The sequence below is a fragment of the Photinus pyralis genome, unplaced genomic scaffold (assembly GCF_008802855.1).
Source record: "Photinus pyralis isolate 1611_PpyrPB1 unplaced genomic scaffold, Ppyr1.3 Ppyr1.4_LG3a, whole genome shotgun sequence".
Taxonomy (NCBI): Eukaryota; Metazoa; Arthropoda; class Insecta; order Coleoptera; family Lampyridae; genus Photinus; species Photinus pyralis.
The window spans coordinates 21,506,142-21,522,253 of NW_022170509.1; the positions used below are offsets into that span (position 1 = coordinate 21,506,142).

Consider the following 16,112-nt stretch of genomic DNA (forward strand, 5'->3'; position numbering starts at 1 on the left):
CAGCAACATTTCAAGGCCTCAGCAAAAGAAAGTTGTTCAGTATGGAATCATGCACTTGTTGTTTAATTGCTAGATTTTGGAAACGTAATCGTCTATTTATTATCATTCGTGTTAGTGACATTGATTTTAACCGCGACTGCCTTTTAAGTTTTAATTCATAACGACGGAACAGATATTAATTACAAGGAAAAATTCGGTGGCGATCGCTCTGTATGTAGGTACCTATTTATTAAAATGTGGGATGCTCACTCCACTGGTAGTGTATTCCTTATTTTTCTACTTGAGCGTATTAAATAAATTGGGATTGATAAAGTACTAAAGGCATGCTGTGCAATATACACATACCATTCATGGAGTGTATTTTGTATTCATACACGATACACTGCATTCAATCTCTACACATTCCTTTTAACCCTGTGCATTAATAACCGTCATTTCTAGGCATTGAGTAAAACGCCTTTTAGTGTTAGATATTCGAATCCACATAGTTTATAGAAGCGGCTCAAATTTCAACAATATCAAGTGCATCTGCATATCCACAGAGCGTGACATAAAAACGATCTTTTTTTTTGGGGTAGTCGATTTTCGGTAAAAAGCAAGGCTTGCTTACACCTTGGGCCGGAAAATCGTCAAAAATCGAGCGGGAAAAAACTTTTTCTTATAGATTTTTGCTTGTAGAATCCATAATTTCAAACAGTTTGAAGATTGGGCCACTAGATCAAGTTACAGCCCTTTGAATTTTTTTTCAAAATTGGTTTTTTGCCCATAACTTTTGTTTTGGGGTAGTCGATTTTCGGCTTAGTTACTTATAAGGAATGTTAAATTAAGATTCGTTTTGTTATTTTTTATTGCGGATCTATAATATCGAACAATGGAACGGCGTTTACACAACTAATGATATGTGTCCTAATTCCGAGCTCAGGCATTCTTTTACTGTTACTGTCATTGTATTGTACACCACATTTAATATTTTTCGGAATTTAAATGTTTGCACAGATTTGGGCCAATGTTTTGTCAGGCATCATCACTTGCTTCAGTGAAAGGAGAATACTTGTTAGCAATATCGTGGTGTCTTGATGTTTTGATAAAGATAAGTACAATGGAAATATTGACGTTCCGTTGATAAAGTATTATTTATCGTTTGGTCACTAGCAATTATGATTTTGAAATCATGCCCTGCCATTTTATAGACACGCGATTCTGTTGTTGGAATAGATGCGACCCTTGAGTAATTCTTTTGAACGCACCGGTGAGTGAGCTCACGAAAGTGTTGCAAAAACCTAAAATCGAAGTTTTTAATTTGTGCGTGAATCGTGAATGCCATTTTTGATAACAAAAGTGTAGGCTCGTTTGCTTTCGAGATGGTATCGTATTTTCCAGATATAAATTTGACTTAAACAAGCGAATTCCAGAAACCCATATTTTTGATTCCCCATTACTATCTTATATATATGAAACTCATCCATCTAAAAACCCAAAGCTTGGTAACGACTCCTTGGTAAACTGTAAAATTTGAGTGAATTTAAGTTTCATTCGTGCATCCTAGCTAACCTATATTTTAGCACGATATTAGTATAATTGAGTTTACTTTCGGAACATAATTCATTAAATTAAATGAAAATGCACGCCGTTCGCAACATGATTAATATCAGTACTCAGTAGAATATAATTCCATGATTTTCTATACGTTGACCTGAATGTTCGTGAAGCACACAACACACTGAGGCCGTTTTGTATAGATAATTCAAGAAGTTTGCTCTCTAAAAGCCAAATATCTGGTAACCGACATCTTGGCAGATTGTAATTTGAGTAAAACAGTAGTTCTGGAAAAGTGTAATTCGAACACTGAACTGAAATGTTATTTTTTCGTTCCTCTAACGCTAACCTATATATATTTTAGCTCGATATAGGTGTGAATGTATTTTGCTTTCGAAACATATTTCATAAAATTAAAATGAACCTGAACTTTCAAGCAGGATGCCTTTGATGTGACTATTATCACAGATTTAACATCTGTGCTATTATTAACTCTCTGGCGCTCCACGTTATCCCAAATAGCGTTACATTGTGGCCGACATCATCGATTTAGTATCACCATTGAATAAGTAATTCTTATTGTACTTAAATGCATTACATATTATACTTGCTTAAGCGCAATTTTTCTTTGTAATTCTTGATATTCGATTTTTAATGTTTAAGCAAACCCTTCTCATATAGACTTTCTAGGTCATTATATAACCTCAGGCGTTCTCGCTTTTTTCTTTCTAAAAATGTTGGTTACAGTTGCAGCACTTCAGAATTTACAAAGTTTATGGGGTGAAATAATAATTATAAACAAGCTACATTTCAACATGTATTCAGTACGTCAATCTGAAAGAAATGTATGGTTAATAAATTATCATTATTCCGTAGGGCGTAGACAATTTGATGCTTGGCACATGGAACGTATTGCCATTGTATATACATCTTATATACAATGGTATTACTTAGTGCAGAATGTATTCCATACAATGAGGGTACCATCATTTTATGTATTTGTTTTTATAAAGCTTCAGAAAAATCTTTTCTATTAAATTTTGAGAGAGTGAGAATATTCTTTATAAAAGAAGGAACGAGAACACTTTACTGATGATACATTCATTATCACAAATTAGCTCAAGGCAAAAATTATGGAATCTAAAGGGAGTATAAGGTTTGATGGACGTGAATTTTCCTCAGCTTCGCACTTTTACATCATACACTTTTTTATTCATTATAAAAATCTTTTACAAGAAGTCGTTAATGAATTTTTAATTACGTAAGGACTTTTTAAATCTACGGCGTTGTCGACAAGTATGATATCTATAAGTTATTACTATTATCTCATTATTAAGAACGAACTACATGTAAATGTAATAAAGTACTTAATGTCAAGTAGTCACGACATGAAAATCATTGGTTGATTAATTAAGGAATCCACCCTTCGTAATTAAAAGAGTGCGTTGATTGCATTACTTCTAAAAGGATCTGGTCTGTTTTAAAAGGGCGTCTCGTGTGAAGGAATGGCGTTTTTCTCATCTAGCGTAAACGTGCAAATGAAACAAGTATAAATTGTGTAGGTACATAGGCAGTTGACCGTCCTTATCCTTATTGATTTCTCAACAGCCTTTGATACTACTGACTTAGGTTTCTCAGGCTTTAGTGGTTGTTCTGCTGTAGCACCTAACGACCTACATCTTATAGAAAAGGACAGGAGTAGTTGCATCAGTCAATGATCTGAAATTTGGATGATTATCGTCCAACATTACTTTTGAGTAATGAGTTATTTACCAGCTTGGTAGATGACCAATTGAAGAGGGGGCTCTTTACACATGAATATTTAAAAGTACCTGCTCCGACACCAAAGCGTTTATTTCTTATCTTGTAATTTTCCTGCTTACCGGTTTCTTGCAGTCTTGAATGTCCCTTACAATTCTCTTGTGTCTTGGTACAAAACCTTAGATTGTGCAATAGCACTGAAATTTATATTCGTTCAACCACCAATTCAATTATTTTGCCTATGGTGAGTTCTACCTGGGACACACTGTATATGCTAAAAGAACTTTTTCTGTATTGGTCAATACAACTCAAGATCGAGAGATACGCAAAAATAAGAAGATAATAATCTATTCGACATTGAACAACAGTTAAACTTAGGTATGCTTAACAATTACAATTATCATTTATTTTTCCATAAACAGAACTCATAAAGTCTTCCAGTAAATGAAATGACAAGTTGTATAGATACACATAAGCCAATAGATGCGTACAATTGGATTCATACTGCGAAAAAATTTGTCAATTCACCTCCTACACTGTTTCAAATACGGAGTCGAGCAAACCTTAGACTTGAAGAACATATTTATCAATTTCGGAACTTTATGACGTTGAAGAATGGTGCTGTCAAATTTTTATTCTTTTACCTACATTTTACAATATAAACCTGGTGAAACAAATTAGTCGCACGGGGACTACTTTGCAAGTTGCAACGCAGATACAAGTGAGCTTGTTCATCAATGCGACCTAAAATATATACGATTATAAAGAACGAACTTGGCCCCCCTAATTAAATCGCCTTTGCTTTGGTAATCATCACTAATGATGCAAAACTATACCATTATTGCACTACAACCTCATATTTATTTACCTAAAATACCTAGTCTGATCGTCGCATTGTAAGTATATAACTCTAAAGTTGGAACTTGCTCCATCGCAGATGCGTCTTGTTGCAGCAGTGTCAATATAAGCATGAACATCATTTATAGTGCGTTTAGGAGTTTACGTCTGAAATTGACTTCTGTATTTTCAAAATATCAAATAATATAGCTAAATATATTTCTATAATTGCACTATGTTTCAAGAGCTCTTAGGATAACGTGTAGCCAAAAAATATTTTACTGTTCTTCTAAGTAAATAGCAATGCCTGTATCATTCATTGACGACATTCAAGATATTTACTGTGAATTCGATTTTGACGTCAAGGTTTTTCATTCCAAGTTTCGTACTAGAAATTAGAGTCCTTCTAAGGATTGAGAGACACTGATGTATGACTTTAAACATCATTTTTCTTTTGTCAAGTGTTATATATTGAATTACATTTTTAATTATGCAAATTTTAATGAAATACTGCTGACAAATAAAAATCAAAAACGTAGCAAAGCAACTTATTTCTATTTACCTTCATTGAATCGGAAGGTTGTTACATTTATTCATTCGTCGCTTTATGTAGAACTTTCTTATTGTGGACTGCAATTCAATAAAATGAAGTCTATCCAAAGCAGACTAGGAAGCAGCTCTGTGATTAACAATGCGCGCAGATTTATAACGTTCCAACGACCTAAAATCTGGAAATTTCTCTGATTTATGTAAATACGAAATTATAATTTATGAGCGTCAGAACAGTGGGCATTGTAAACCGTTTAAATAAAGAAAATGCGTTTTTGGGAATAATGATCTTTCCTGGCAATAGTTCCAAACGGTAATATTCTGTATTAAATCTTGCACCTAAATTACCTCTTTCATTATATTGAAGCCCTTTGACTATCGCCAAAAGCTCAATATGTAAGCGCTCTTTACAAATATCTTGCACATTTTGGCGCGTTCATATGTGAAAATTGGGATACGACACGAGAAACCGTTATTAGTATATTTACCAAGTACAAAGGAGAGATGAGCGTTTTTGTTCAATTAAGTGTAAGAAAATGCTTTGCATCAGTTCCTTTATAGAAGACCTTTACATACAATAACTGACCCTCAATTTCCCTTCTAAATAACGTTATGCGTAATGAAAAGTCGCATGTTACCATACTTTTTGCAAAGGACTGCGACTCGAGAGCAACATTACAAGAGAATTTATTGCGCAATCCAATAACACAAAATTTACATACTTTTTCGATGTCGTCTTACGCAATCTAATTTCTAAAAAATTCAAAATCTTTCTTTTGCTAAGGGAAATTTAAAATTATCTTATTTGTCCCAGAAGTATTGGCATATACCGTTCTTCCTTAGCGAAATGTGTACAAATTCCATTTTATTTTCTCGCGCGCATGTATTTTGCAGCATAAATTTAGAAATCCTAGCCTTGTGATATATTTTAACCAACCTCCATTGTTTCAATATAGCTAATTGTTCTCACCTTCATAAACAAGTAATTACAATTTAGTAAAAATTAGTCACAACATCTGCTTTCTATATTTATCCTATACCTACCTAATCCAGTTTTTATGGGAATTTATGTATTCGGACGTTCGTGGTAAATCCTATTAGAATTAATTGGAAGTGATCGTGACATAAGGTAACATGCAGATGGTTAATTATGTACTTCAACTGCAATCTACTGTCCACTTCCAAATTCACCTGATGGATTTTGCACAATGCGAGCAACTCGATGGTCTTCCAGATAAGGACTGGCAATGAAATATTTAAATAATCACAAACTTGTGATTGCAATTGCACTCAAAGTACTCTCCTTGGACGCTGTTCGAAATTTGAAAACTGGGGACTGGTATTTGGAACGTTCTGTAGTGTTTAAATTACATCTGTATATCATCGTGCTTTTATTCGCCCTTTAATTTAAGAGAAGAGTCAATAGGACCGAGTGGTTCTATCAACAATATTCAAGTGCTATAGAGCATTCGCATTATGAAGGAGTCAATTGTTCGGGGTGTTGTTTACCGTTTACGAATAGCATTTTGTAATCTTGGCCGTACACTGTCCTTGGGGTAAATAATAAACAAGCATGGTTTTGATTTGTAGTAATTACATATTCTCCTTGTAGACCGTTTGTCTTGACGGTTGTTGAACTTATGCTGGTATCAAACAAAAGCTGTATCTTTCAACCGATAGGGAGGGGGGGGGGGGGAGAAGAGGTAGAGGTGGAAAATGCAATTACTACAGATTGCCTAGATATTCCCTTGGCATAAGTAAACTATTTTTTGCTCTAAATATGGCCAAGAGAATTAATATTTTAATTTAATTTTTAATGTAATATTTCATATTTTGTTTATTTAAACATCGATTTCGTTGGCAAACCCCTGAACGCATTTTATCGATACGGGTAAAGTTAACTTAACGCATTTGTGATGACCACGTGTATTTTGGCCCAGACATATCAAAATCCTTATTTATACCGGTTCAAATGATCAAACGCACTCATTCGATACCCAAAAATTGAGACAACATGCATTTTATCCACGAGTTGTCAGGAATATTATGTATTCACCAATTTCGTTAGGAACTTGTTGGATGCTTAAGAAGGTTTTTGCATTACATGTGGATAAAATCCAATTGAAATGCTCTGTTTCTAAATCGTTTACGATTACCCTTTTTACTTGATTAATTTTGAGGAATCCTTTCTTTGTAAATCATACAAAAGTGTTTTAAAGATAGATTCATGGATCCCATTAATACACTATTATCTGAATCGCAGTACGCATCTAAAGAAGAACTAAATACTAATGATGCCCTTTATTAGTGCACCTCCACATTGTAGATAAAAACAAACAATCTCTAGCCGTATTCCTGGACCTTTCCAAAGCATATCAAACCCTTCTCACTCTATCCTATGTAAAGATTGAATGCTTTTGAAGTTAGAGATGTTGCAAATGAGATTTGAATAACAGGGTGATGTAACTACACTTTCTAAATTTATCGAAATCTAAATTTATATGCTTCATATTATGACTGTGATCTGAGAATATTAGTGCCACTTGGGCATCCTCGTTGATAGTCATCTAAATTTGAAACTCCAGAATGCTATTATATAAATTTTATTTACTTAAACCTATTTTACAACAAAATTTATTAAATAATGTATCGATTACTTGTTATGGCATTTAGGATGAGGTGCAAAACATTATTAAAACATTAATGGCCGTTTGCACCGACAAATTTAAGTGGAGTTTAGCTTAAGCGTAGCTTAAAATCCATGGCAACGATTATTAAGACAATGGTTGCCATGGATTTTAAGATACGCTCAAGCTAAGCTCCGCTTAAATTTATCGGTGCAAACGGGCATTAGTAACAAAAAGTTGTTTATAGCTACTCGCATTATATTTGCTGAATGGAAGTTCCTAACACTTCGCCAATTGTTTCTAAAAGCCCTAGTAGCTTTTACCTCGGCTTTTACATTCTTAACTAAAGACAAATTTAACCCTGCTGTCCTGTTCAGCTTCACTGCACGAACGTACTGTTCGGGTCAATATGACCCGTCAAAGGTTTGGGGGTCGTGGTTATTTAAATAAATTCATCTAATATGTATTAAAGTAAACTCTATTAACAAAAATACATGTTTCATGTAAAAAAAAAGGTCTTTCATACGGCATTCTCAATCAAAATATACAAACGTACTGAATTCAGTTTTACATTTCGAGATTCACTATCGACGTTGTTCGACGGCTTTCGTCTAGCAACAGCTAGTTCTTACTTGCCGAGATCTATTTCTTTTCACACAAATCTTATAGACAAATACCTATGTTTACGTTATTTAGAATAATGTCAATTAAAAATAAGTGTATTATGCAATTCTTGCTATTATATTCACTCGGGTCATATTGACCCAAACAATACATAGGTAACAATTCACTTTTTAAAAAATAATAGCGGAAGTAAAATTTTTATATAGCTCGAAAATAAAACCTTGTACACTAACGAACAAAGTCATGCAATACCATAGCGTTACACCGCGCGGTATTCTTTAAAAGAAGAAATGAATTTGTTTTTGGGTCAAATAGACCCGAACAGGACAGCAGGGTTAAATTAATTAAACATAGGTAGGTAATCTTTCCACATCAAATAATCAACAAACGTTATTAATCCAAGTCCAACACAGACCCAAATTCATTCTTGCAAGATCTATGTCAAGCTGTTCAAGTGTACCTATGCCAATTTATTAAAAAAAAAAAATATTTTGTCCCTATCTAAAACAAGTATAAATTGTGCACAGCTCTTGTGCAAATAAAGCTCATTTTTTAAAACCGAAATAGCTTAGTAAATGATTGCGTTATAAGGTAGTAGCATGCTATATTTATCGGTGTTTTCTTTCTTGTTAAATGATTCATGGACTTCACCAATAGATGCATTTTGAAATAGTAGGTACAGCTACAGATAAAAAGTAGGTATATATAAAACAATTTTGTCGCATATATATATGCTTTACATTTTGCACTCAAACGAGAAAATATCCAACCCTTTTCTATAAAATATTCAACATGACAACCCCCTTCTACACATGTATCACTACTAAACAATCCGACTGTTTTCTTTTAATTTTATCTTCATGGCAAGTTACCTTTAACAATTTAGGCAGAAGCAAATGGGCACACAACTGAATGATAAGTTTTATGACGTCTTTGACGTTCAATTTCAAATGGTTAGTGAAACGCGAATCACGACAGCAGTTTATCATTTTTATTGAATAGTACGTTAAAATCAATTTTCCTTAATAATTTTAGACATTTCGTATAGTTCAATTTGTGTTAAATTCAGCTGTTATTCATCGGCATACACTTAACTTGAAAAAGTTCCAATTGGGAGTTATGAAATTTTAGAGATGTCTACTAAAATCATAAGTGCTTTTCATCGAGCACGTTTTCCACAAGAACTGAATACTTTTGACGGAAATAGTGCCCATGAGGGCAAATTTAAGTGCAGGATTAAAACTTGATACAGTGACATACATTTTCACGAATGTCACTGTTAAGTACACGAGTATATTGATTTCTGTATGTGACCTGCCACAAATTTGAAGATTGAATAAAATAAACTTGAAGGAATTTTATAACAATCTAAATCTTGAATTTAAACCAAAGTCAAGGGCTTTACCTAATGTGAAAATAATAGGTAACTCACGCATTTTACAATTGTTCAAAGAAAAAGGGGTGCATTGTTTTGTTTGTGATTTATAAACATACAGCAACAAGTGGTGCTGGACTGAGTTAAAATTTAATTAAGGGGTTCATCACCTATGAATATTCTATACTTTTCTTTTTTTACGCTTTAGTTAGATGATATAGGAATTATGCAAGTAGGGGTTATTGCATTATTGGATGCGCCATAATAACCCTACATTTTGTTATATCTTTTTCCCAAAACATTTGGTTGTCACATGGTTCAAGTAAATCGTAAAAGAGCACAAGAATCTACCACTTGATTGGGTGCGTTGATTAATTTTTGTTGAGAGAGGGTTACGAAATATGTACGAAGTGTATGTTGATAATCATAAGAACAACGAATGTACGCATTTCAACGTGAGCTGTTTTCTAATTATCTCTATTTGTTTTTCAGGACTGCAGTATGAGCTTCCAGAATCTGACAAAAATCATTTGTGGTCTGTGCAACCTGCTTATGCGGGATGCGCATGGCAAAGTACGCTTAGTGCGACAGCGACCGCGATGAGTACTGTGGGGGCAGGGGGTGCCAACCCGGCACAGGCGGGGGCCCGCACGCCTAGTGCCCCCAAGCGGCCGATAAGACGTGGAAAACCACCCCCAGATAGGCCACAACGTGCCCTCTTCTGCCTGTCGCTCAAAAACCCCGTCAGAAAGCTCTGCATTGACGTTGTTGAGTGGAAGTATCCTTTTTATAAATTGTTAGTTCTTTTGTTTTGTATTACATCTGTTATTCTTTATGTATGCGTTTAGTACTATCACAAACAATATATTGTGGCATTAAGGTCCAAGACACGACACCTGAAAATGATTATTTCAGGTACGGATACGAGCGTAGGTACTACACACACGTAACCCACAATCGCAAATTTCTGTAAATGTTTAACCCCATGTTCCTTATATAACTGAACTCACAAGGCTTTAGAAAACATAGTGATCATTTCTGATATTTGCGACGCGAGCTTATATGGGTTCATGACGATGACAATTTGCTACAATACAAGAAGTACCTAATTTTTATCTACTAGTATTACGCTGCATACAATTTTCAGTGCAAGCGATCAGTAGATACTTACAAACTCAAATTGCCCAGCTTTGCAAAGCAAGAAGTCTTGTTGGGTTTGGAATTTTCATCTATTAATATAAATCTAAATATTAAAGAAATTGGAATTAAGTGCACAATTAAATCTTTTCCTTAATACGAATTTAGACCGTTTGAGTACCTAATTTTACTTACAATATTTGCCAACTGTGTTGCCTTAGCTGTGTACACTCCCTTTCCCTGTGGCGATTCTAACTCTACAAACGCGTATTTGGTAAGTAAAACCTAATCAGCGGTATTTTAAAGTCCGATTCTTTTAGGAAAAGATCGAATATGTATTTTTAGTAATTTTCACAATTGAATGTGTTATGAAAGTAATAGCGTATGGTTTTATAATGCACGCAGGTGCTTATTTGAGAAATGGATGGAACTTGTTAGATTTTACTATAGTGGTAATAGGGTAAGTCAGGCATAAACGAAATGGAATGTACCTATATTAATTTTTTATGTTTTAAAGAACAATAAGTACAGTTTTACAACATCTTACAAAAGACACTTTTGATGTAAAAGCCTTAAGGGCTTTTCGCGTTTTACGACCTTTGAGGCTCGTTTCAGGTGTTCCAAGTAGGTTGAATTAGAAACATTAAGAGAGTGGTATTCTAATAATTTGTATTTCCGTAGGTCTACAAGTTGTGTTAAATTCGATACTTCGTGCCATGGTGCCTTTATTACACATTGCTTTGTTGGTATTGTTCGTTATAATTATATATGCAATTATTGGGTTAGAACTATTCTCAGGGGAAATGCATAGGACGTGTTTTAATAACGAAACAAGTAAACATTTTGATTTTATTCGATTTGAAATATTTATAATTAAGTTCCTTAGAAAGTATGATGGATGATCCATCACCATGTGGCGATGGATATAACTGTACAGAATTAACAGGAACGTGGTACTGTGATTATTATTTTGATGGTCCGCATAATGGAATTACGATATTTGACAACTTTGGACTTTCTATGTTAACCGTTTTTCAATGTATCACGTTAGAAGGCTGGACCGAAGTGCTTTATTACGTAATCGCTAAAAAACCCATATAAACAGATAATTAAAAAGGACTTTTTGCAGATTCAAGATGCTATGGGAAGAACGTGGCAATGGATATATTTTGTATCCATGGTGATTTTAGGAGCGTTTTTTGTTATGAACTTAATTCTTGGTGTATTAAGCGGGTATTGCGTTGTAATACGTATAGGTATTTCAAATTCATGTCTTCTTTCGCAGAGAGTTTTCCAAAGAAAGAGAGAAAGCAAAAGCGAGAGGCGATTTTCACAAACTTAGGGAAAAACAACAGTTTGATGAAGATCTTAAAGGTTATTTAGATTGGATAACACAAGCTGAAGATATTGAACCTGAAAGAGAAGATCAAATTAATCAGGATATTAAAGTCAAAGTCAATAATGAAATGGAGTCAACAGATCAGTTAGGAGAAGAAGTAGAAGTTCAACAGGAATCTCGATTTAGAAAACGTAAAAAAGATTTTGAACGTATAAATCGCAGAATGAGACGAGCGTGTCGAAAAGCTGTTAAATCTCAAGCATTTTATTGGTTGATTATCGTTTTAGTGTTTTTAAATACCCTCGTTTTAGCCACAGAACATTACAAGCAACCGGATTGGTTGGATGAATTTCAAGGTAGCGTGAATTTTAGTCTTGTAATTTTTTTATATTTTCTTTTTCAGAAAAAACAAACATGTTTTTCATAGCGCTTTTTACTTTAGAAATGTTGTTGAAAATGTATAGCCTCGGTTTTCAGGTAATTTCTAGAAACTAAACGATTGTACATACTCACATCTCAGTTTTAGGGCTATTTCGTTTCATTATTTAATCGATTTGATTGTTTCGTTGTTATTGGTAGTATTACTGAAACTATCTTGACCAAAACTGAAGTTATGCCTCCACTTGGCATTTCCGTTTTACGATGTGTTCGGTTACTTAGGGTTTTTAAAGTAACAAAGTACGTACACCAACAAGAACTTTTGGCTATTCTATTGATAACTAATTTATTACTTCCAGATATTGGCGATCGTTATCAAATTTAGTAGCGTCTTTGTTAAATTCCATACAATCTATTGCGTCACTTTTACTTTTGTTGTTTCTTTTCATTGTTATATTTGCATTACTGGGGATGCAAGTGTTTGGGGGAAGATTTAATTTTAACGTTAATAAGGACAAGCCCAGGCACAACTTTGACAGCTTTTGGCAAAGCTTGTTAACTGTCTTTCAGGTAAAATAGCGACACATAAGTTTATTTTCAAAAATATTACATTATTCCAGATATTAACCGGTGAAGACTGGAATGTTGTTATGTATGATGGTATACAAGCTTATGGTGGAGTTAAAACGATAGGAGCATTAGCTTGTATATATTTCATAATCTTATTTATTTGCGGTAATTGTATCCTTTTCACACTACACTTTACAATTCTGCGCTTAATTTGGTATTCTTTCTAACTTAGCTGTTAGATATATTGTTAAACGTTTTCTTGGCTATTGCTGTTGATAATTTAGCTGACGCTGAATCGCTCACAGCCATCGAAAAAGAGGAAGAAGAAGAAGAGGTAACGTACTGCACTCGCTGTTCATCCGTTTAAATATATTTCTTGACGTAGGCAGAAAAAAATAAATCTAAAAGTCCCACTCCGGCTCAGGAGGACCTTGATATGGACGAGCGTAGTATAGACGAGGAGGAAATGGAAGACGGTCAAATGTATGATTCGGAAAGGTGACGATATTCATAATCCTATCTACTAGAAGCTCATGCATGCATTGCAGATCGGAAAGAGACGAAGAAACAGAATCGCGCGATAAGCGACAGAATGACGAAGATGAAGTTGATGAGGAAGAAGATGATGAGGAAGGGTACGCGGAGGAAGAGGAAGAACAGGCAGACAGCCAGGGTAGGTTTCATTATTAAACGTTCACGGGTTTAACTGCACATAGAAATAAAAACATAGTAGACGCAATGCATATAGGGATAGATAATTACAACGACAAAACGAAATGGCCGTAATTTTCAGACGAACAAGTAGATGAACCTAGTAAACAAACTGCCCGACCCCGTCGTCTATCAGAGGTTAACATCAAAAACGTACCTCGACCAATTCCAAAAGGCAGGGCGTACTTTATCTTTTCGCATACAAACAGGTATGCCCCTTTAGACCGGGACATAGCTGCAGGAGGATAAAATGCATTCTTAAACGATGTGTTAAACAGACTTGGTACTTCCGGCAGCTATGTCAGTTGTAAACATAGATTAATGTGTGTGGTGTGCACGTCTTTCCAGATTTGGAGAATGACGAAGGCGAAGTAACTGCCAGACCTAGGCGTATGTCCGAAATGAAATCCAGTTCTAAGAAGTTACCAATACCTCCAGCGACGTCATTCTTCATTTTCTCTCCTACAAACAGGTGATAGGCATTGGTGCCGTAGGTTGTTGTTGAAGTGTGTCCCGCTTGATCCCCTCGACACTGTACCAGCCTCGCACCAAATTTTTGTAGTAGTGCGCCCTAGTAGACGACTTACCATACTATTAGAATCCTTTCTTAAACTGACCCAACCCATGCATTTTAAGTAGATATTTTCAGCTCCAATGGATGTGATGGGATCATGAATGTATCATGTCCTTGTGTTTTTAACATTTATTTCTTGTTATAATGTAGTTTTTTTACACTGATCTTTCGTATTTGAAGGTTTCGCATATTCTGCCACTGGCTCTGCAATCATTCCTGGTTTGGTAATATTATACTAGCCTGTATTTTAATATCATCGGCCTTACTAGTGATGGAAGATCCATTGCAATCCAGCACTGAGACGACTTTAGGAAGGGTTAGTGCCAAATGTGTGTTTGGGATTATTAATACGAACGCCTTTCAGGCACTTCAATATTCAGATTACTTCTTTACCGCTATATTTGTATTGGAATTAATGCTCAAAACTATCGCGTACGGATGTATTTTACACGAGGGAGCTTTCTTCAGATCTGCCTTCAACGTTTTGGATTTGGTAGTAGTATGTGTGTCATTGGTATCTATTATCCAAAGGTAAGGGTAGAAAATTAACTTGTGCGTGGATTAATGTGATATATACATATTTTTAGAGATGGGCTATCTGTCGTTAAGATACTCAGAGTGCTGCGTGTGTTACGACCGTTGCGGGCAATTAATAGAGCTAAGGGACTTAAGGTAATGTCACGTTTTATGGGGCTGGCCTTTTAGGTCTGGCCAAATTCAAATAGGTAACTTAATTGGAGGCAGGGGCCACTTATCGTTCTTTGATTTGTCTTTATCTTTAGCGTGTAGTCCAGTGTGTGATAGTTGCGGTAAAGACCATCGGCAACATTGTATTGGTCACCTGCCTCCTTGAGTTCATGTTTGCGGTAATAGGAGTCCAGTTGTTCAAGGTAGGCACCAGCAGTCCGTTGTTGTTTATGAGCAAATGCACCTATGGGTTTTTCTACTACAGATGCCCTTTACAGTATTAACCCCTGTATGCGCTGGGACCCGTGGCGACCAGGCTTGAGGTTGGGAGTCCCGGCCTATTAACCCGCATGCCACGCTGTGTCTGTGCAGTGCTGAAGTGCTGTGTGCAGTATGCAGTGCAGTTTGCCGAGCGGCGCACTACCCGCACTTGTAGTCATATCTAGGCTAGGGCACTGCCGCGGCCGCTTTGGCTGCTGGCTCCCTTCCTCAGCGAACGCGACCCGACCCTGGGTGCATTTGACCGTTCCCGGCTGGCTGCGCGATGCCCCAATCGAAGCCTCGCTCTTTACAACATACCTTTTACCACTACTTCTTCTGTTTTCCGCAGTTTCATATTTTACTGACACTATGTTTTGTTTGTTTCATCCTCTCATGCCAATTCTGCTCATGGCTAGTATGTAGTGAAATGCGTGATAGTAGCCATTAAGACGATCGGAAATATAATGCTGGTTACCTACCTCCTGCAGTTCATGTTCGCTGTGATTGGGGTGCAGCTATTTAAGGTAATAGCTCAAGCTTGTTGCTGCACTCGAAGGTAGACCTGCATGTTCTGGCCGTAGCTGGGAGCCGCCGAGGATTGCCTTCTTTCCAGTCCTCGGCGGCAACCACGGTAGTCTTCGCGCGCAGAACACTGTATCTGTCTGCCTGTCTATCTGTCGGCACTGTAGAAGCTGGTAAGCTTATATCGGCTTATACATTTTCAGTCTCGCTGTTATAAAAATCGCTGTTGCCTTTGCATTAGGGAGTCAGCGAGTGCTGCTTGTTGTGTTAATGCAGGCGGTTGTTAACCAAGTCTATGCAAGAGTTCTAACAATGTAGAACTGGTAGATTTATTATTTCGTCTATTTGTTTATTATACGACATTATACTAGTTATGACTACAAGTGAATCAAGATTAGAGAGATTAAGTGGTATATTGCACGTGGTTGTAAGCACGTTATACTAAGTGTTTGAAAATTTTTTATATTGACAATTTGCATGGTGTGGCGTATGCCCTCTTTTTTGCTTGTTTGTAATTGTCGAAGAAAGTATAATAACTTGTATGTGGATTTAGGGGAAATTTTATAAATGCACTGATGATTCCAAGCTAACCCTTGCGGATTGCAAGTAAGTAATTCTGCCATT

The 16,112-nt window shown here is 35.7% G+C and overlaps 1 protein-coding gene across 1 annotated transcript in view; it reads left to right on the forward strand.

Moving 5' to 3' along the window:
• LOC116166136 (voltage-dependent calcium channel type D subunit alpha-1) overlaps positions 1 to 16,112 on the forward strand; it is a 37,056-nt gene that overhangs the window by 17,040 nt on the left and 3,904 nt on the right. The window contains 21 exon segments of the mRNA XM_031480976.1: positions 9,802 to 10,087; positions 10,615 to 10,720; positions 10,767 to 10,906; positions 10,964 to 11,070; positions 11,128 to 11,280; positions 11,333 to 11,523; positions 11,576 to 11,679; positions 11,732 to 12,141; positions 12,189 to 12,262; positions 12,312 to 12,463; positions 12,523 to 12,733; positions 12,784 to 12,904; positions 12,973 to 13,067; positions 13,119 to 13,231; positions 13,282 to 13,406; positions 13,793 to 13,916; positions 14,199 to 14,334; positions 14,383 to 14,549; positions 14,606 to 14,690; positions 14,801 to 14,908; positions 16,042 to 16,094. Coding sequence (XP_031336836.1) covers positions 9,802 to 10,087; positions 10,615 to 10,720; positions 10,767 to 10,906; positions 10,964 to 11,070; positions 11,128 to 11,280; positions 11,333 to 11,523; positions 11,576 to 11,679; positions 11,732 to 12,141; positions 12,189 to 12,262; positions 12,312 to 12,463; positions 12,523 to 12,733; positions 12,784 to 12,904; positions 12,973 to 13,067; positions 13,119 to 13,231; positions 13,282 to 13,406; positions 13,793 to 13,916; positions 14,199 to 14,334; positions 14,383 to 14,549; positions 14,606 to 14,690; positions 14,801 to 14,908; positions 16,042 to 16,094 — 3,061 coding nt within the window.